Below are 23027 nucleotides of genomic sequence, written 5' to 3'. Positions count from 1 at the left end.
TTTGTATTTTTAGTAGAGACAGGGTTTTACCACGTTGGCCAGGCTGGTCTCGAACGCCTAATCTCGTGATCCGACCACCTTGGCCTCTCAAAGTGCTGGGATTACAGGCGTGAGCCATCGCGCCCGGCCTACCCCCTTCTTTTTATAAGAGGCAGGCTGCAGACTGTCTTACACAAACCTTAATGCTATCACCAGATGTTGAGACTATTTCAACACTACTTCTGGAGTAGGGTGGTATGTAAATTAAAGAATGTATTTTTGAAACTTAGGTGTATATTATTAGGGTAACAATCAAGCCCAACTTAAACTATTCCTTTTTGCTGTCTGATTATTTTCAGTTTAAACCTCAAATATAGCCAGGCGCAGTGGCTCACACCTGTAATCCCAACACTTTGGGAGTTTGAGGGTGGTGGATCACCTGAGGTCAGGAGCGCAAGACCAGCCTGGCCAATATGGTGAAACCCCATCTCTAATAAAAATACAAAAAAAAATAGCCAGGTGTGGTGGCGTGTTCCTGTAGTCCCAGCTACTTGGGAGACCGAGGCAGAAGAATGGCTTGAACCTGGGAGGAGGAGGTTGCAGTGAGCTGAGACTGCGCCACTGCACTCCAGCCTAGGTGACAGAGACAGACACCATCTCAAACAAACAAAAAACAAAAAACATCCCTCAAATATGTTACATCTTTTTCCTGGTTTTTGCTGAGCAGGCAGAACTAAGATAATCTCTGATATTCGATTAGATCAAGCTATTACCAAAAATCAAAGAACAACTAGCAAAGGTTATTATGACCCCTGTCCCCATTGACAGACTTCCCAAACAGACAAGACTTTAGTCTAGTGATAACACACTGGACTTCATGAAATAATGTGCTTCCAGAAAAAGCAAATTCCTTGGGTGACTTCATATTAAAATTTATAGGTTCAACCAAAAAAGTCCCATTCCACTTATAAGTGTTTATCAGCACAGAACCGGCAGCCAATCCACTATTTCACTGGTTTTCCAAAACACTAGAAAAACTCTTTAAAAAGTCTTACATGAAATAAAATATTAATATACTATGTTCAAATGTGTAAAAGAGTACAGATTTATTTTCTGAGTTGCAATTTTAATGTTTACTTTTAAAGTTAATGAGAACAATGAAGTTGCTGTGATGAACTAAAAAATGTGAAATCAGAGGTACATGACATTTGCAATTCACTTATCTACCATAACCTCTAATTTATTTCTATATTTAATTTCGAGTACATGATATAGAGAACATCTTAACGTTCTTCATGTAGATAAATAACCAAAATTAGCCGTTTTTTTTTTAATGGCTTGCCTTACAATCACAGTACAATCTTCAATTAATTAGAGATGGAAGGAAAAATACAAATGAGTAGGTAGGCTGATAGCTAAAGCTAATATGTTGATGTTAAAATCTGGGAATTATACCTTTAAGGATGTATGTTTTTATGTAGTTTTAAATATATATAAATCAGAAATCTGTGGAACTTCCAAACACCTGACACCCTGAAAGCTACTGCCCTATACATTAAACTATTTAATCACTATACAGAAGTGGGGCTGAGAATCTCAGAGTCTCAAACCTTTCATACAGTTTTCCCCAATCAATACCAAACCCCACACAAGTGATTCTTCATGGGTAGCTATGACATCACTGGGCAATGGAAGTCTCCAAGAGGTAACCCAGATCTTGCTCTCCAGAGGTGGTTCTAGCATGACAATGATACCATAAGGAGTCCAATAATTTGTGGTGTCCTAGCTATGTGTGCTTCATCATCCAGGGAGTCCGGTAAAAGATAATTTCTATTATGTTTAACAAGAAGACGTATCAAGAAAGCAAAAGTGGGCTTAGGATGCCTGTGCATTCTCCTACATTAACTGAATATTTTTGCTATCTGATAAATTTATTATATGCCAGTTACAGGTTTAATTCTGAGTGATAGTCTAATGTAGACAAAGACTTAATACAACCAAAGAGGGCAAATTTCAACTATTTGTAACCTAGAAATAATGTATATACAGAAGTCAATGGCAATACAAGGCTAAATATACACTGGCATATATTAGACAACTTACTTTAACCTGAACTTAAAATTGCAAAATTATCTGGAGCTAGTCATGGAAAGGTACAGCCACTCATTATAATCATAAACCAACAATTCTTAAATCTATTGTCCTCTATAGCACAAGATTCTTCGGGTCTTCAAAAAGATTGTCTATAACTTTCAACCTTAAATCTCCTGATAATGTTTCACATCACAATCCAGAACTGAGAGTTGGTAGATCAACTATCCTATTTCTGATTCAAGCAGGTGCTATCAATAACAGTGGTAGAACAACTCTCCTTAAGGCTTATAAGCTTACTCTGTTCTGGTAGTAATTCTGCTTTGCCCATTAAATTCTCGAATCAAACACCAACCTATTTTGTGCTTTCATCAGAGATCAGTTGATAAATAACTAGAAAATCCTTTGAAACTATCAGTGGTCCAATATCTACATTTTTAGACATACAAATAATATGTAAGTACATTCTTTAAAAATTCAAACAATATAAAAGAATAAAACAAAGAGTCCTCTTCAACTCCTTTTCTCCTTATTTCTCTTTTTTTTCAGATTGTTAACAGTTTGGTGTATAGCCTTTGAGATATTTTTGTACATTTTTTTTTTTTTTTAAATAGAGTTTCACTTTTGTTGCCCAGGCTGGAGTGCAGTGGTGCGATCTCGGCTCACTGCAACCTCTGCCTCCCAGGTTCAAGCGATTCTCCTGCCTCAGCCTCCTAAGTAGCTGGGATTACAGACATGCACCACAATGCCCGGCTAATTTTTTGTTTTTTAGTAGACATGGGGTTTCACACATGTTTCCCAGCCTGGTCTCGAACTCCTGACCCTCAGGTGTTCCACCTGCCTTGGCCTCCCAAAGTGCAGGGATTATAGGTGTGAGCCACCGCACCCGGCCTATTTTTGTAAATTTATATAAACTACTGTTTGTTTTCCATAAACTGGGATCATGCTGTATATACTGTTGTATTTACTGACTTTTCAACTCATCAAAATGTCTTGGAGAGCTCTGTCTGTACCTGTAGATATCTCCCAGGGCTTGGCATACTATGGTCCTTGGGCTGAATTAGGCCCATTGCCTATTTTTGTAAATTATTTTCTTGAGACAAAGTCTCGCTCTGTTGCCCAGGCTGGAGTACAGCGGCTCAATCTTGGCTCACTGCAATCTCTGCCTCCTGGGTTCGAGTGATTCTCCCAACTCAGCCTCCCAAGTAGCTGGGATTACTGGCGTGCACCACCATGCCTGGCTAATTTTTGTATTTTTAGTAGAGATGGGTTTTCACCATGTTGGCCAGGCTGGTCTCAAACTCCTGACCTCAAGTGATCTAACCACCTAGGCCTCCCAAAGTGCTGGGATTACAGGCATGAGCCACCGTGCCAGGCCTGTAAATAAATTTTTTTTTTGGAACACAGTCACATCCATTGTCTATGGTTGCTTTTGTGCTAAAAGGACAGGGTCCAGTAGTCATGACAAAGACCTGATGAGCTGCAAAGCCTAACATACCGTTGGTTCCTTTGCAGAAAAAGTTTGGCAACCTCTGATCTGTCCTATGTTCTCTCTTTTTATTTATTTATTTTATGAGACGGAGTCTTGCTCTGTCTCCCAGCTGGAGTGTAGTGGCTAGATCTTGGCTCACTGCAACCTCTGCCTCCCAAGTTCAAGCAATTCTCCTGCCTCAGCCTCCCAGCTACAGGCACCACCACCATGCCCGGCTAATTTTTGTATTTTTAGTAGAGATGGGGTTTCACCACGTTGGCCAGCCGGTTTCCAACTCCTGACCTCAAGTGATCTGCCCGCCTCGGCTTCCCAAAGTGCTGGGATTACAGGCGTGAGGCACCACGCCTGACCCCTATATTCTCTATTTAGTATCAGCCTATCCATCTATATACTACACAAAATATATTTTATTGATGGATATTTAAATTGCTTTCAATTTTTCCAGAATATAAACAATGTTACAATAAATAAGTACCAAAGATCGTACTTTAGAATTCCTTTTTTTTTAAGCCACTGTGGGTGCCTAGCTTATACTGATATTCAATAAATATTTGTTGACAAACTGCTTTTGAATGAATCACATATCAAACACAGTAGCTTGCAGAATTCAGCCAAATGAACTTTGTTGATTGACTTCATATAAGTTCAAGGACTTAAGGGTATAATTATTGATAATTAAATGTAAAAAATAAATCCAGTGTGAAGTCATTAAGATTTTCTAGACTGAAGCTCTCCCCTTACTAATGCAGACAACAGAGTAGAAGCCATTTTCTTCCTTTATAAACAATTATAAATCAGGACAACATGCTGAAATATTTGAAAAAAATCCATGAATACCTTTCAGTGACTATTTGCATGCTTGAAGTTTTACTCAGCTGTTTTTAAATCTACCCATTAGTTGTTACATCTTTTTTTTCCATTATAGAGTCCATTTGTTTCATCCTTTTAGTAATTATTGTTTTTTTTTTTTTTTTGGAGACGGAGTCTCACTCTGTCGCCTAGACTGGTATGCAGTGGCGTGATCTCAGCCTCACTGCAACCTCCGCCTCCTGGGTTCAAGAGATTCTCCTGCCTCAGCCTCCTGAGTAGCTGGGATTACAGGCGCACATCATCATGCCTGGCTAATTTTTGTATTTTTAGTAGAGGCAGGGTTTCACCATGTTGGTCAGGCTAGTCTTGAACTCCTGACCTCATGATCCGCCCGCCTCAGCCTCCCAAAGTGCTGGGATTACAGGCGTGAGCCACCGCACCTGGCCCCTTTTAGTGATTTTCAACATCTCTTGCTTGTATATCTCCTAATTCTTCCTCACGGTGGTTTACTTCCTTATGTGGCATCTATGTATCTTTTATTGTGAGCTCAGCTTAACAGAATTTTTTCCTCTTGTGGTAGTCTTGGGTATCCTGTTTTGTCAAAGAAAGTGAGTGGAAATCATCACAGAAGTATGTTCCAATCTGTCCAAATACACGTGTTTTTGTTGTTTTTTTTTTTTGCTTTTTGAGATGGAGTCCCACTCTGTTGCCCAGGCTGGAGTGCAATGGCACAATCTCAGCTCATTGCAACCTCCCCCTCCCAGGTTCAAGAGATTCTCCTGCCTCAGCCTCCCGAGTAGTTGAGGTTACAGGCATGTGTCACCACGCCCAGCTAATTTTGTATTTTTAATAGAGAGGGGGTTTTGCCATGTTGGCCAGGCTGGTTTCGAACTCCTGACCTCAGGTGATCCGCTCGCCTCGGCCTCCCAAAGTGCTACGATTACAGTTGTGAGCCACCACGCCTGGCCCAAATACACTTTTAAACATTTCAAATTTCTACCAGGCACAGTGGTGCATGCCTAAATACCAGCTACTCAGGAGGCTGGCTAAGCCAGGAAGATCACTTGATGTCAAGAGGTCAAGACTAGCCTGGGTAACTTAAAGAGTAAGTTAACTATTTTTAGTAAGAAATTACTTGGGATATCCAATATAAATGACTGAAAACAAGATTTCAGGACATCATGGTCTGAGAGTTGCTTCTTGACATCTGAATTCGTTACTATTTTGTCTGAATTGGTTATAGGTATAATATCAGGTTAACTGCCTCAGTCTTCTGGGTGACTGGGCTGGGCCTGGGCTGGCTGGAACTCACCTCTGACCACAAGCAGCCTCCTTGATTTACCCTGGTATGCTCTACAAATACTACTTTTGATCTGTACACTGACAAAATTTGAGATGCATTGCCTTAGAGCAAAAATGTGCAAATTATGGTCTGTGGGCTAAATGTGGCTTGAAGCCTATTTTTGTACAGCCCGTGAGCTAAGAATAATTTTTACATTGTAAATAGTTTTTAAAAATAAAAAAATTGGCTGGGTGTGGTGGCTCACGCCTGTAATCCCAGCACTTTGGGAGGCGGAGATGAGCAGATCACGAGGTCAGGAGATCGAGACCATCCTGGCTAACACGGTGAAACCCTGTCTCTACTAAAAATACAAAAAAATTAGCTGGGTGTGGTGGTGGGCGCCTGTAGTCCCAGCTACTTGGGAGGCTGAGGCAGGAAAATGGCGTGAACCCGGGAAGTGGAGCTTGCAGTGAGCCGAGATTGCAACACTGCACTCCAGCCTGGGCGACAGAGCGAGACTCCGTCTCAAAAAAAAAAAAAAAAAAAAAAAAATCAAATTATTACATAACAAAAATTTTATGAAATTCAAATTTCAGTATCTGTAAGTTAAGTTTTATTGGAATCACACTCATTGGTTTATGTATTGTCTAGGGCTGCTTTTGCACTGCAATTGCAGAGTTCAAGAATTGTGACAGAGACCATGTGGCTCACGACACCTAAGATATTTTTATCTCGTTTTGTAGAGAAAAAGTTAAGCAACTCCTGCCTGAGAGTATCTTATCAAAACCAGGAACAATGCTCAGTTAGCAGACTTGGCTTTCAGCAGATCAGCATAGAATGTCTCTGTACATGGAGGTGCTCTCCCTTGGCAGTCACTATGGCTTAATGTTGGTAATGGTTGAAGCATACACCAAAGTAATAGAATAAAAATGAACACATATGATCTAACAAAAGACCACCGAGTAGCTTTAGGGTTTGGGGCTATGGGTAATTTTGATGCTGACACTGACTTTTAAAATGTGGAGTGGTTTAGAGATCATAGAACAGAGTGCAGATGCTCCTCATCCTTTCAATGAGGCTACATCCACATAAACCCATGGTAAGTTGAAAATACTGTGAGTCAAAAATGCATTTAAATACACCTAACTTTCTGGACATCATAGCTTAGCCTGGCCTATCTTAAACACATTCAAAACACTTATATTAGACTATAGTTGGCCAAAATTATCTAGCACAAAGCCAGTTTTATGATAAAGTGTTGACTAGCTCATGTAATTTACTGACTACTGCACTAAATGTGAAAAACAAAATGAGTGTATGGGTAGACAGTTTATACTGAATGTGTATTGCTTTTGAACCACTGTAAAGTTAAAAAACTGTAAATTGAACCATCTTAACTTGACTCTTGACTGTTTGTATTTGAAATTGGGGTTGTCTGAAAAAAAAAACATAGGCTGTATATTATATATCTAGAATTTCTTTATCATGTCTAAAGAAAGATATAAAAAGGGTTACTTCTCCACATAAATGAGGAACAGATAAGGAGTGGGGTAGACAGGAAACTAGAAATGAGCTTTCCTGAGCCAAGAGAGTTCCATCTTATGAAAGGAAGAAGCACGTCTCTTACTTGCGCAAGTATAGGCATCTTTGTTGGTGAAGGGCTTCATACATTGGCTACAGCTGATAGGACCCACAACAGGAATGGAACTGAAAGTGTGCCCGTTGACAGTCTTCTTATCTTTCTCCTTGTCTTTAGAATCTTTCTCCTTCTCCTTAATCTTATCTTTTTCTTTTTCCTTTTCCTGCTGAAGAAAAGAAAAGAATCCACAGTTAATTAAACACTGGAGGGCCTTCTCCTTACCTGGGCACCCAGATGGCATGTGGTCAACAGTGGCTGGTGACTATTTTGGACAAGAGTGAAAAAAAAAGTTCTGGGCAAAGTGTGTGTGTGTGTGTTTTTAATTAAGGTGTTGGCATGCAAGCTACATTAGAAAATTCACATGAAAACTGGGCAGGCCGAACAGTTCTGGAAGTGGCTTATCCATTGGTTACTTCTACCGATAGACACAATGCCCAAGGACCAGCACTGCAAGGAGGGCTTCTGAGGCCTCAGCCACAGTCCTTCCTCAGCAAGCTACAGCACAGTCCACACAGGAAGAGAGGTCAGCTTTAGGCAGAAGGCAGAAGAAAGGGTGGTAGCAATTCTGGGATTGGCCTGAGGGAAAGAAAGATGCCTGGGCGGCATGAAAAATTGCCGAGGCTCCTCTCTAACTTTCTCACATCAATCGCATATCCCTAAGTAAGGGAGTAGCTATGAAGTTTCCTCCTTTACTCTAGTTAGAAACATAAATATGCCCCACATATACATTTTCAGTTTCTGCTAATTAGAATTTTAAGGTTTATAAATATTAACTTTGGCCTAATTTTCAAACTGGCAAGAGGAGACTGATAAGAGGGGGAGACTGGAAAACCACACAGTGGTTAAGAATACGGATAATGGTACCAGACCTTGGTTCAGATTCAGGTACTACTACTACTACTACCATGACCACCAACACCAACACCACCACTACTACCACTACTACTACTTGGTAATGGTGTGACCCTGGGTAAATTATTTCTCTGAGCCTCAGTTTTCTCATTTGTCAAACGGGAATAATCACAAAAGTACCCATCTCATACGTTTTTTAAAACATATGAGAATTAGGTGAGATAATACATTTCTAAAGCATTTTGCACAGTGCCTGGCACAAACTGAATACATAGTAACACTTAGCATTATTATTAATTATGCATAATTTACTGGAAATGAGTTTCATTAGCTCATTATTCTCCTAAGCCAACATAGAAAGGTATTGCTTGCGGTAATGGAACGGAAGTTTTGATGTGAGAAGGGAAGATAGAAGAAACTGGGGGGTGGCTAAAGGATAATGGTGCAGGGCATGGAGGATAGGAGAATGCACAGATGACAGGAAGGAGCCTTGTTAATAATTTTTCTCAAAAGCCACCTTTGTCGTTCCTCAAGCTAGTTACCAACAGGGTCACTTCCTTTAAGAAAACAGAGTACTAGGGAAAGGAAGTCCCAAGGCTTAGTAGCTCACTCCTCTACCCTAAGTACCTAGGGGTGCAGGAAGGCAGGAAAAGCAGGCAGTGTCCCTAGGTTGGAAAGATAACCTTCCTAAGCCGTGCTCTCTGACCTCTTTTGTGAAGTTCCTTTCTTTCCTGTGGTCTTCCCTCACTTGTCAGAGTGGCAACAGAAACTGATACTCACCTTGTGCTTCCTGTGTGCCCAGTCACTGCCCAGGTGCTTCTACTTACTGAGCAGGCCATAACCAGGCCAGGTACAAAGCTCAGGGGACACCAGCAAAGGAGAGATCAGACTGGGTGACCAGTGGGGGCACGGGCTGGGAGTCAAGAGCTCTAAGTGCCAGAATACCTTGGCCATGTCACCTCAAGAATAATGTAGGAATGTCAGAAATGTTCTAGAGACAGACTGAAAGCAGAGGACTCATATGACATCAAGCCTCAATCGAAGAGAGGTTGTTATCAAAGCTTACACAGTCATGAAGAGGAATGGAAAGGAATTCAAACCTTGAAAACCTGCAGAACGACTGATGAATGCTGGGTCCTTAATTAAATATCTAAAGTAGTCAGGGACATTTCAGGTGAACACCAACCTTAGGAGGCCAGGACCATGGGGACATAACCATGCTCTCCGTAAAAGGTCCTTTAAGCACTGTTTGACAGAGTACTTGGCTGGCTAATTAGTATCGATGAGATAATTTCCTTTCAAACCAATTGGACTACAAGGAACTACCATTCACAAGGTAGGAGGTTTTATCTATTGCCAATACTATTGTTATGTCCTTAAAAAAATTCCAGGAAAATGGGTGTCCCAAGTCAGTGATCACGACAATTACTAAATGCCTTACATTTTGAATCAATGTCTTCTACGTACATCATTTCGTGTGACTCAATGACTCTGAAGTGGGCAGGGTGAGCATTATGCTTCCCATTTTACTATGTAGAGGATAAAGATAATAAATAACCGCTAAAAATCTGAACAGTTACTAAGTGCTAAGCACAGTAATAGGCAATTCACATGTATTTTCTCACAGCAACCCAATGAATTAAGTACTAGGTATTATCTCCATTTTACATCTGAAGAGACTGAAGCTTAGAGATGTTTAATAACGCATTTGAGGCCACACGCCAGTAACTGCTCAAGCTGAAATTAAGATTCAGATCAGGCTGACTGTAAAGCTCAGCTCTCATACACTGCACTATGCTGCCAGGGACTGGAGAGGTTGGTTGACTTGCAAAAGGTCACACAACAGATGATCAGCACAGTCAAAATGGGAACACAGGTCTTCTGACTTTCTGTTCAGAACCCATCCACTGTAATGAAATGGTAAATAATTGCTACATCTATGATTCATGTGAAGTCTTTTGCTAATCAAATACATATAATGAACATCTAAGAGCCAAATTACTACACTTTTGAATTATAAAAAATAATGAGAGAGGAAGGGAGAAAAACTCCTCCACTTTACAAAACAGGAAGCTGTTCTGAGTGAAAATTGGTAACCGCACAAGTACATAAAAACTTTAATAATAACAACTAAATTTGGGGGTTTTCAAATAATTTCTTTCTTTTAACTAAATTTTGCTAAAGGTTTTTCCATGCATAAAATGTTAAATGGAAAAGCACGATTTTTTTGCTCAGGAAAGTTAAAGTATACTTCAATCGTTTAAAAAATCTTTTTATGGCAACCAGTTTATCCTCTCAAGCCTTGCAATGTTCCCCAAACCTGAATAAATAAGAAATAGCTTCCCTTTGCAACAATCCAAACTAGTTCTTCCCAGGATAGAAACAAAACAAAACAACCAACTCCACTGGCTCTTTCTGTGTTTACTAGAATTTAGTGCTTTAAAGAAGTCAGGCTCTTACCTCCCCATGCTTTGGTCCTATGAATCTCACTGTTATGTGGGGTACTTCATGAAACCGACCCCATTTTATCGACATGATTCGACCCCCATGCCAGGAAACGTGCTCTCACAGAAGCGGGGGTGCATGCCGTCAAGGTAGAACTCAGCAGCTTTGAGCTGCCATTAGTGAAACCGTAAGAGGAAGCCAGAGACTGGTTAAGAAAGGGAAGGAGGGAGGGCTGAGACTGCTTGTTTCCTTAAGACAGTCTTAACTGTTTGAATGCTGCTGGTAAAGCCAACAACCCTTGTTACAAAGGATACAGGAAATGAAACAAAACCCCATTTCCCCCAAAAACAGTGTGTGTGGACAGTGCTTAAGCTGCAATATAAGAACTCTGGCAAGGTTTGGGCCAAGTTTTTACACGGGAAGTTAAGGAACGCATGTTATCTATTTTAAAATAGACTCCTCATTTTATAAAATGCAGTGAGTTTCCTAAGAAAACTTTTTAGTGAAGTTGCCTGCGGTAAAGTGGTGACTAGTTATTTTCTGAAGTTTGACTTTTCCATGTTTAACAACTGGCAAAATGCTTTAGCTGTGTGCTGGGGGAACAGGCTAACAGCATTTAACAGGGATAGATGCAGGTAACAACTGCACTAGGACACTATCAAAGGTGATTCTTCACTTTTCCTAAAATATCCCTTTATACATGTAATTACAATAAAAAGAACACTCTGGACAACTGTGAAAACATGATATGATCAAACAACTGTCATGTCACAGATCTTTAATCAAAGAAGGAATGAGAATTACGTTTAACATTAAGTCTTTGTAAACACTACTCTAGGAGGCACTTCTGAAAGGCTAATGGGTACAGCTCTCTTCTATACAGACCACAGGACCTAGGAGCTTTAACTGAATTTCCTGTTACAAAGTCATGTAGTATACTTACAGCTGTGCAGGAATTTAACCCGTGCACTCAAAAATACCTACTTCAAATCAAATAGATTTGTCTAAAACATTTCTAACCACCTCTTGTTTGTCTACAAAGAAGAAAGCTTAGTATTAGGTTGGTGCAAAAGTAACTGTGGTTTAGAAAAAAGAAAACCAGTGTGATAGGATGGTTTAAAGAGGGTCATTCCACTCCCTTTGTGAACTCGAACATCATGCATATGAGTGTTTAAATACTCTGCAACATGTAAAATTACTTAGCAGGAAACAGCACTATCTCTCAAAGATACTAAGACAAAAGCAGAAACTGCCGGTCTTCCTGTTCTACTTCCTGTTTAGCCCCCCCGTTTTCAACAAAAACATACAATATATTTAATCTAATCACTTATGCCAGTCGGTGATAATTCTCAAAAGGACATAGGATCAAGGACTCAATTTTTAAAGTTTATATACAAAACCCAGTACTCCAGACAAACTGTTACCCTCCTAGGAATGTGAACAGTTTACTGCCTACTGGCTTTTGGCTTCTTTGGACATGTTTAAGAACTGTGTATCATCACAATTATACAACTGAATGGAATATATCTAGGTTAATCACTATAACCTATTTTCATAAAGATACATATATATCATGCAAAAGGAAAGCAGACATTTTCAAATAATCCTTAGACACTTTTCTGAGTTACAGGTGGCATTTTAATATCATATTCAGTAGATGCTTTTAATTTTTCCTTTAAAAGATGTAGGTCTAGTTTTATTGAATGGTGGGTTAATAAAACAATTGGATCAGATGGTCTCTCATAGCATCTATTTAAAAAATAATTTTGGAAAACTGAAAATTTGTGATTTTCACAGAAAAATCAGTGTCAACATCCATAGTAGCACTTTCAATTTGTTAACATTATGGAGAAGTAACATCATTGAATAGTTAAGAACAAGATTAGAGTTAGCATCACTATGCTAAGAAAATTTAATATTCATTAATTTTTATGTTACCATTTAGAAAATAAATTACTTCTGCATGGTAGAATGCTATGCAGATACATAGCATAGTGAGGGTATTTAACACAAAACATACTGCTTTTCCTCTATTTCTTTCCTTTCTCTTTTTTTTTTTTAAGAGACAGGATCTCACTCCATTGTCCAGGCTGGAGTGCACACAGCTTACTGCAGCCTTGAACTCCTGGGCTCTGATCCTCTTGCCTCAGCCTCCTGAGTAGCACCACAGGTGTGCACCACTACGCCCAGCTAATTTTACAGTTTTTTGTAGAGATGAGATCTCACTATACTGCCCAGACTGACCTTGAACTCTTGGTCTCAAGTGAGCTTCTCATCTCAGCCTCAAAGTACTGAGATTACACGTGTGTATCACTGTGCCACGCCCCACACTTTTAAAAAATCATCTTTTGCTACATTGATAAAAGCCAAGCTGTTCCAATTTTATTTAAAAGTGAGCTAATAACAACTCACTATAAAAGGTGACTTACAGTTGCCACTAGGACACTCTAAACACTTGGTAATGGGAAATGGACTATAATCTAGGGTTACGAATTTGTAATTTTTTGAGTTTCCACTGCTAAACACAGCATGGCCCCAAGAGATCAGATCTTGAAGCCAAGTCTGAAAGAGGAACCAATCTCAATTGCAAAAGAGTGCTGTCATTTTGACAAAGGAGATGATCAAAGGCAAGAGATCAACTGACACTAAACAGTTTCTACCAGTGATAACAGATTTCAGTCTAACACAAAGTATGTTTTCTCCTGTTCTTTCTGCTCACCCCCTCCTAGCAAACTCCAGTCCTTTCAGATTTAAAAAGTTAAAAGAAAAAAATTATACTGTATAGTAACATTTTGTTTAAACACAAAATGATGAAGTCAGATCACAGGAGGTTGTGTGACTTGAAGCATATGTCTCTGTGCCTCAGTCTGTAAAACAAGGAGGCCAAGATGAGACTTTTTTAAAGGTCAGGGTCCAGTTTCTAAATTCCATCTTACATTGTTTTTTTCCCCATTGTGTGTGTGTTTTACCTCATCCATGAGATCAGTGGTATATTCACTGCTCTGTTCTAAAACTCCATGACATTGGGGAGATGGCTAGAAAGGGGGAATCTCCACTTATTTATTGGTCTTCCACGACAAGCTTGTTTGAAGACAAGATTCGGCAGTTCAAAAGCAAAATAAAAAACAACAAAAAATTTTTGAATGTATCCAAACTATACCATAAAGTTTTTCAAGGTCATGACTATGAGCTTTAGTTCTCTTAGGTGCCTGTTAACACTTAGAGGAATGCTAAGACTATACAAGTCATTTAATAATATTTGGCTAATTTATATTGATCTATCCAAGGGGATTTTCTTTTGTTGATACCAACTATTATCCAAGCCAGCAGTGGTAAGTAAAATAGGTAAGGCTCTATTTTAAGCCTGGCTGCCAATGTGTAAATATGTAGAATACTGGTAAAGCATTCTACCCTCTTTGACCTTCATTTTTTTTTTTTGAATTATAAAACAAGGCTGAGTCCGAAGTTAATACTTAAATGTGTGATTATGCTAGAAATAATTTGCTAGACTCTTTGTATCCCTCCCTGATTGCCTACTTTCTCTCCATTCTGTACTTGGACAGGAGAAATGAAGAGAAAACAATTCTTGTGGCAGGTTTTGTGGAAAAATTTCTCTGAATGTATTTGCTAAACCAAGAGATCTTACAAAACATGGTAAAATACTTTGGCTATATGTCCATCAGCCCACTGAATTGAGGGTTTGAGAAGCTTAGTGCACCTTGTTTTGTGGGGGAGGAGGCGATGCCCTTTTATGACAGTATTATTGAATTCAATGTTTATTTATTCCCTTACTTCTAAATATGCATGTATGTACATGTGTGTATATATCGTATATGCATGTATATACTACACACACACACACACACGCATGCACATACATACACAGTGATTGCTTGCAAGAGTTCCTTAACTGATTTCAAATTTTTATTTATTTATGTCTTTATTTTGTTAGAGGGTGTCGTGGGTAGACAAATAGGGTATGAGAGGCGAAAAGATTTTCCCCACGGACTTGAAATAGAATGAGTTTTGGTTTAGCACTGGGAATCAGTATAAGAAAGTGAACTTTTCTCCCTTTCTTTTGAAAATACATTTTTAAAAAACATTAGAAATACATAAACCAAAACATTAAGCATAGTTATCGCTAAGTGGGGTTATTACAGGAGATTTTCATTCTTTTACTTTTAGATTTTGAAGATTCCCCTAATGAGCATGTAAAAAATAACTAGATAAAAAATGTAAAATAACTAGATAAAAAATGTTACTTTAGGCTGGGCATGGTGGATCACACCCAGTGCTTTGGGAGGCTGCAGCAGGAGGAATGCCTGAGGTAAGGAGTTAGACCGGCCTGGACAAAATAGCAAGATTTCATCTCTACAAAAAAATTTAAACATAGCTCAGCATGATGGCGCATGACGGTAGTCCTGGCTACTTGGGAGGCTAAGGTGCAAGGCAGGAGATTGCTTGAGCCTGGCAGTTCAAGACTGCAGTGAGCCATGAACACCACTGTGCTCCAGCCTGGGTGATAGAGTGGAGCCCTCTACACATACACACACACACACACACACACACACACACACACACACACACACACTCTCTCTCTCTCTCTCTCTCTCTCTCTCACACACTTGGTTTAAATATTTATTTAATCTCTTAAACACCAAGAGAATATGTTCTAAATGCTCCTAATTAGAAATAGATCTAAGAAATGATATTAATCTTAAAAGTTCTTGTAATCTTCCGTAGGAAAATCCTTCCCTCTAAACCCAAACGTAATATTTTCAATCCTTTGATCTTGGCATAAAATCCTTCTTTTGCATTTAAACTGATATTACAGATTTAAGCACTGTGGTTTAAGAGGATGGGATTCGAAACCAAAGAGATCTGGTTTGAACTACTTCTTCACATTAGAGGAGCATCCTTGGTAAGGTACATCACTTTTAGAAAAGAGAGATAATAACTATCTGATAGGGCTGTTGAAAGGGTTAAATAATATATGGAAAGCACTTAGCATACAGTGAAAATTCAGTAACTGGTAGTTCCACTTCTTGTTATTTTTCTTATTATTTTCCTTTACATACTAGGCGATTTCAGAGAGTAATCCTAAATTTATTTTCATTTATGTCCCCATGATTTAACCAGTTTTGGCGTGTATATAAGCTGTGACAGAATCCTACTGAGGACCGACTACAGTGATCACAAGCAATGCCCACAGTGATACTTACTTTGCTCTTCTTGCTGCTGGACATTTTATTCTTGATGTAGCTGAATGTACGACTGACTTTTGTTGCACTCTTCCATTCAGAATCTTTCTTGAAGAGGCTTTGTGGCGGGAAATTATAGTTCTCTTCTGTTATACTAAATAAAACAAGAAGATTGACTTTTTTTTTTTTTGAGACGGAGTCTCGCTCTGTCGCCCAGGCTGGAGTGCAGTGGCACAATCTCGGCTCACTGTAAGCTCCGCCTCCCGGGTTCACGCCATTCTCCGGCCTCAGCCTCCTGAGTAGCTGAGACTACAGGCGCCCGCCACTGCGCCCGGCTAATTTTTTCTATTTTTAGTAGAGACGGGGTTTCACCATGGTCTCGATCTCCTGACCTTGTGATCCGCCCGCCTCAGCCTTCCAAAGTGCTGGGATTACAGGCGTGAGCCACCGCGCCCGGCCTAAGAAGATTGACTTTTTTAAAGGACTACAGAAGTTAAATAAATGTGAAGCAGAATAAAAGGTAGATGAAGGTTGCTGAATGGCTTTTTATAGAACACAGTATGCCACAACACCCAGGTTCTGTTATCAAAACTTGGCTAAGTTTCCTTAGATCCATCACTAATGTTTTTTTGCTCACCTGTTTGTTTTGGAGACAGAGTCTTGCTCTGAGTGGTGTGATGATAGCTCACTGCAGCCTTGAACTCCTGAGCTCTTATGATCTTCCTGCCTCAGCCTCTAGAGTAAGCTGAGACTGAAGGCACATGCCACCACGCCTGGCTATTTTTCTAATTTTTTTGTAGAGATGGGGTCTTGCTATATTGCCCAGGCTGATTTTGAACTCCTGGCTTCACACAATCCTTCCACCTCAACCTCCCAAAGTGCTGGGATTATAGGCGTGAGCTACCGCCTGGCCCATTTTTAATGTTTTAATTATGGGTTTTCAGTGATCTCATGTTAAAAAGAGCCTGTCAATTATTAGATAATTATTTTGTATGGAAATCTATTCATCTACAATAGCACTCAATCTACAAACTCCTTTGCAACAAATGGGCGCTTGAAAGGAAACCCATATATGTAGCAGAATGACAGGGTACTTGCTAATAGGAGTTGCCAACCAAGGAGTCTTATGACTGACCACATATCCAAGTTCCTTAACAGTACAGATCACAACTCTTTTCTAGCCTTTGGGACGCTGGACAATCAGGACTGTGGACTGGTCCATGCAGCTAGCTTCAATTTTAGGAGGGAACGTACTGAGTAGCAGGTAGAATTGAGGCAGAGTGTTGAAAGATCAATTTTAGGAGTTTTATGTAGATTCAGATATACTGATCTACCTGTTTGAGAAGGCTACATAAAATCTAAGTCCATCCAAGATGGACATGTTCTAACTTAGGAAATTTGCAATGGTTGATTTTTTTAAATGCTGGGCATTTGGGCCGGGTGTGGTGCTTATGCCTGTAATCCCAGCACTTTGGGAGGCCGAGGCAGGCGAATCACGAGGTTAGGAGTTCGAGACCAGCCTCACCAACATGGTGAAACCCTGTCCCTACTAAAAAATACAAAAATTAGCTGGGTGTGGTGGCATGCGCGAACACAGGAGATGGAGGTTGCAGTGAACCGAGACTGTGCCACTGCCCTCCACCCTGGGCGACACAGTGAGACTCTGTCTCCAAAAAAAAAAAAAAAGCTGGGCATTTGAATAAACAATCCGTTACATAGAAAAGGCATCCATTTATACTACACTTTGCTTAGGTGTTCTAAAATAGTTATTTTAGACGGTTCCCACAGAACAGCAGTGATTGCCTCTAGGGCCTCTGTGAGAGGGCAGGTGGCAGGCAGAAGCAGCACCATAAGGGGTCCTGTCAACAGTCAAAGTTTATTTACATATGTGTTGTTTAAAAAACAAAGCAGTCTGTTTTTAAGATAATGGGGAAATGGTATGAAAGCCACTGCTCTAGAAAGGAGAAAGAACAAATAAGCTGTAAAAGCAGTGCAAAGAAAAGCATTCATTGCAAGCGTTCTGAATCAGAATCATAACTGATGCCTCTGTGAAAAGGCAACTCAGAAAAAACTGCAGGGCAGCTATAGGAACCCGAATTATACTTCAAGTAGAATATTCCGTCTCATAAGCATGAAAACTGAAATTAAAATAATGAGTCAGAACAGAAATCTTTTGCTTGCTGTCAAGTAAAGAATCAATTCGTGGCCGGGCGTGGTGGCTCATACCTGTAATCTCAGTACTTTGGGAGGCCGAGGCAGATGGATCACCTGAGGTCGGGAGTTTGAGACCTGCCTGACCAACATGGAGAAACCCTGTCTCTACTAAAAACACAAAATCAGCCAGGCATGGTGGCGCATGCCTGTCATCTCAGCCACTCAGGAGGCTGAGGCAGGAGAATCGCTTAAACCCAGGAGGCGGAGGTTGCAGTGAGCCGCGATCGTGCCATTGCATTCCAGCCTGGGCAACAAGAGCGAAACTCTGTCTCAAAAAAAGGAAAAAGAAAAAAAAAGAAGCAATTCATTTACTCTGACAGAGCTGTGTACCATTTACATGTATACAGAAGAAAACAGCTTTAAAGCTTAAAATAGCTAAGAGTATTATAAATTGCACACACACAGAGACACTAATATGAAACAAAATGTAGTTAAACTGTTAGATTTAGGAATGAAAAATCCCCATAAGCAAAGTGTGCATGAGTTCATAAAATCAAATAATAGTGTACCCTCACATCAATAAATACAAACCATTTTTATCACGAGGATAGTGTAATTAATCAAAGAAAACGATTGAAGACATTAACTTTAAGAGATATAGCCTTCATGATAAAACCACCTTAATCATTATTCCAAATTTATCACTCAAAGAAGAATCCGATGAGCTCAATTAACTTAGCTTATGTAATCAAATGGCCTAAGAGATTTTAAATTTTCTTCATTTCATTTCTGGAAAAAGGAGTAACAAGTTTATAGTACCTCTCAGTCTGATTAGCACTGGTATTGTGGAAGGTACTGTGGAAGGGCCGTGTATCTAGAAAACAAGGCAGAGGAAAAGTTAGAACCAAAAAATTTAACACATGACAGGTAGAATATTTATAAATTCACAATGACATAGCTAAAGCAAAAACAGCATATGAAAGTCAGCACATGGTACCTCCTCCTTCTAAAGGTTTGAAAGAAGGAAAAATTAAACTTGAAACCCTCAAATTAGAACCAGAAGTAGGCAGTGAATTTCTCATAAAGCAAGCAAGTTTAATCCGCGACTCAAGTAATTGAAAAGACTCAAAATAACTTTTCTAATGCTTAAACATATACGAAGCAGGTTTAATTCCAGTTCTTAACAATCTTAAGTTTGCACAAACCATCCTTCTGAGATGACATCACAGGAAGAATATAGAATAGGAAATTAAATGTCATATTTTATCCCTGCTAATACTGCTTTTAAATGTTTCTATACTAAAGATCTAGCTCATCTCTAATATTTTCATGAGAATTGCTAGAAAAAGATTAGTAACCAGGAAAGAGCATCAGAGCTGGCTTATCAAGTCTTGACCCTGTCACTAATTTGGGATGAGACCTTTGGACTTCATTTCCTCATCTGTGAAATGAGGGAGATAAAACAGATGGCAAAGTCCTTTCCAGGCTAATAGAGATAATAATGAATGAGGCAGATGCATACTTCTTCCTTCCACAACTACTGGGCCACAAACTGCTGCAGATCATTAAAATTCTAAGACTATGTTAGATAGGGCAACATGAAGAAAAAACAGAAGGAATATTATCATTATTTTGATCTACCACATGTTAATAAAGGTTGAGTTACTGAAGACTTAGATGAGAGCAAGGCCTCAGTTACAGTGATAAATGATTTTCAGTTTTCAGGAGATCAGTTACAGAACTATTTCCATGTATATTCCAGGGAAATAAAGGTTACCCTATATCACTATTGTAACGATTTAGACAAAACACCCTCCTTTTTCCTTGAGGTTGGTTTCAAGGATCTCTGAGACTACTGTGAGCCAAACTTTAACCTGATAATCTGACAGAGACTTGAAGATGTTCTACTACCAGATAACCAGCATTTGGGCCAGGCACAGTGGCTCATGCCTGTAATCCCAACACTTTGGGAGACTGAGGCAGGCGGATCACTTGATGTCAGGAGTTCAAGACCAACCTGACCAACATGGTGAAATTCCTTCTCTACTAAAAATACAAAAATTAGCCAGGCGTAGTGGTGCGTGCCTGTAGTCTCAGCTATTCGGGAGGCTGAGGCAGGAGAACTGCTTGAACCTAGGAGGCGGAGGCTGCAGTGAGCCGAGATCACTTCACTGCACTCCAGCCTGGGTGACAGAGCGACTTTCTATCTCAAAAACAAAAACAAACGAAAAAACTCCCAGATTACCAGCATTTGAAACTCTTCAACTCTCAAACTGTTTTGGATTCTGAACAGAAATCCAAAACTGTAGTTATTATTTTTATTATTATTAAAAATTGTTTTTTAGAAACAGGGACTTGCCATGTTGCCCAGGCTGGTCTTGAACCCCTGGGCTCAGGCAATCCTCCTGTATCAGCTTCCCAAAGTGCTGGGATTACAGGTGTGAGCCACTGCACCTGGCTAAATTTAAATTGCCAACAAGTAGGAATAATACATAAGAAACCTTAAATTCTAAGTCTTCAAGAGATTGCCTTCCGTATTTTTTTCCCTTTTTCCCAATTTGGGGTTCTTCTTCTATTTATTTCACTTACGACACATGGTAACAACAGCCAGGTGAGAGGGAAAGATTAGCAGAATAAGAATATCTGGGATTCATTTCCAGGTTCCATATAATCTAGGTATAAACTATCAGCATTTTAATTTCATGATGTCTCAGTGTACTTAAAAAAAATCAAGAGGATTTAAAAAAAAATCAGAGGTTTTAAAACTTTTTCTGCCCAAGGAAACTTCAGTGATATAAGCAGCATTAAATTTTCTAAGCTTGCCTGGATTCTATTATATATTTAAGCAATTACCTAGTAAGTTACCACCCTAGTAATATGAACTAAATAAAAATAAAATTCATAATGCAAAAAAATACCAACCAACACAAAACCAGGCCAATAATAAGCTTCCAGTAGATATCTGTGGAATAAATTAAAAACTGAACAAATATGTGATTGAGTACTAGGAGAATCTATGACTCCTACAATATTTTCAACTTCTCCACTGCTAAAAATTTTAGTTAAGTTATAATGACCTTTTAGATGTGGTTCTGAAAACAGTAATTAATCCACCAGTGCCTCTGAAATTCCTAAAGTGTCATCAAGTTTTCAGAGCATCTAAGAGTAGAAAACAACCAATGCTACTTCCATGACAAAATTATGGACAAAAGAAATGAAACGAAACTTGTCATTAAAGTTAGCCTGCAAAGTATTATTGTGGGTAAATAATATATTTCAACTAGATTATCTTTCAAGGCATGAAATAACCTGCAGATTTATACTACAGCCAGGAACTTCAGGGTGGAACTACTGGATGGACACAGTCGAATATTTTTCAGAGTGTGTTCCATGGAACACCAGTTTCATGAAATGTATACAGTGCTGCACATATTGTGGTTTCCTAGTTAATACATTTGGGAGAAACAGTATATTGAACTCTGCCTTGAAAATCCACAATGTAACACAACATTAGCATTTTAAACCTTCTTAACCCAGAGTTGCCTAAATTTACTAATATTTGGCCATGAACCAACCCCTCCCTTCTTTTGGTTCTCCCTGCCCACACATAATTCTTACTAGTATTTTTGAATTTAAGGAACACATTTTGAGAAGATATTTGATTCAAAAGTTTCTGCAAGCTTCCATATTTTTAAGGTTCCATTGTGTTGGATTAACTGAGTGACCAGTGCTGTTATAGGATTATAATTCTGTATTAGCAGGACCTTGGCTGCTGCTGTTGTTTGTTTTTTTTGAGATGGAGTCTCACACTGTCGCCTGGGCTGCAGTGCAATGGCACCATCTCGGCCACTGCAACCTCTGCCTCCTAGGTTCAAGCGATTCTTCTACCTCAGCCTCCCGAACAGCTGGGATTATAGGAACCCGCAACCACATCCGGCTAATTTTTTGTATTTTTAATAGAGACAGGATTTCACTATGTTGGCCAGACTGGTCTTGAACTCCCAACCTCGTGATTCGCCTGCCTCAGCCTCCCAAAGTGCTGGGATTACAGGCGTAAGCCACTGTGCCCGGCTGGGACCTTGGTTTATCTGTCATGCTGACTAGGCTACTTCCCAGTATATTACAAATACTTTGATTTTTTTTTTTTTTTGAGATGGAGTCTCACTCTGTTGCTCAGGCTAGAGTGTAGTGGCATGATCTCTGCTCACTGCAACCTCCGCCTCCCAGGTTCAAGCAATTCTCCTGCCTCAGTCTCCCGAGTAACTGGGACTACAGGTGCCCATCACTATGTCCAGCCAATTTTTTGTTTTTTAGTAGAGACAGGGTTTCGCCATGTTGGCCAGGCTGGTCTCAAACTCCTGACCTCAAGTAATCTGCCTGCCTCGGCCTCCCAAAGTTCTGGGATTAGAGGTGTGAGCCACCGCATCTGGCCTATTACAAATACTCTGAAATGAAACAGCTTTGACAATTTCTGAATACCCAAAGTTACAGGGGATTTTCACAACTTTCCTCCTATTGCAACTGGGATCATCTTATTCTGTGTCTATTTTTCAAACATGTTTTATTAGTGAAAAATATACCAAATCTTTAATAAGGCCTCCATTTAAAAGCAAATTAACTGTCTTACTGTGCATAATGCATTTCCCTTTAGGAATAGTGTGAAAATGCCAGCTTGAGCAACACTTAATACTGCTGAAACTTAGAATCAGCAAGTGGTAGGGAATTGGGGTGCTTAATCATACGGGTATGGTAATTGTCTCAGACTCATAATACTAGTTATGTAAAAACAATTCATTATTTAATTTTCTATTATAAGTGGTTTCTCCACTAAAAGCAATCCTGGAATATTCTAGAAATCTTCCACAATTGAAGACAGTAATTTTCATGAAGGGGGAATTTATTTCTTTTCCAAGTTTACTTAAATTGATACCTTGTAAAGTTTTTATACTAGGCATTATCAAGAAAGAATGTATTCATTTGAAGCCTACAGTTTATCCAAAGAACTGAAAAAATAAAAGTTCAAAAGGAGAGAGAAAGTAGGAGATAAATACATATATAACTCCCTCCCTCTAATCCATAGAG

The 23027-nt window shown here is 39.4% G+C and overlaps 1 protein-coding gene across 50 annotated transcripts in view; it reads right to left on the bottom strand.

Moving 5' to 3' along the window:
- AKAP13 (A-kinase anchoring protein 13) overlaps nucleotides 1-23027 on the bottom strand; it is a 351999-nt gene that overhangs the window by 44536 nt on the left and 284436 nt on the right. For 36 of the 50 annotated variants that reach the window (XM_005560406.5, XM_015453327.4, XM_015453326.4 and 33 more), the window contains 3 exons: nucleotides 18765-18819; nucleotides 15813-15945; nucleotides 7282-7459 (listed from right to left, as the gene is read on the bottom strand). In XM_005560406.5, the coding sequence (XP_005560463.3) occupies nucleotides 7282-7459; nucleotides 15813-15945; nucleotides 18765-18819 (366 nt within the window). Of the gene's footprint in view, nucleotides 1-7281; nucleotides 7460-10605; nucleotides 10778-15812; nucleotides 15946-18764; nucleotides 18820-23027 lie in introns of those variants that run through there. The other 14 variants (XM_065547436.2, XM_073996614.1, XM_065547437.2 and 11 more) reach the window with 3 other exon arrangements.

The sequence above is a fragment of the Macaca fascicularis genome, chromosome 7 (assembly GCF_037993035.2).
Source record: "Macaca fascicularis isolate 582-1 chromosome 7, T2T-MFA8v1.1".
Taxonomy (NCBI): Eukaryota; Metazoa; Chordata; class Mammalia; order Primates; family Cercopithecidae; genus Macaca; species Macaca fascicularis.
This window is presented reverse-complemented; position numbering and strand designations above follow the sequence as displayed.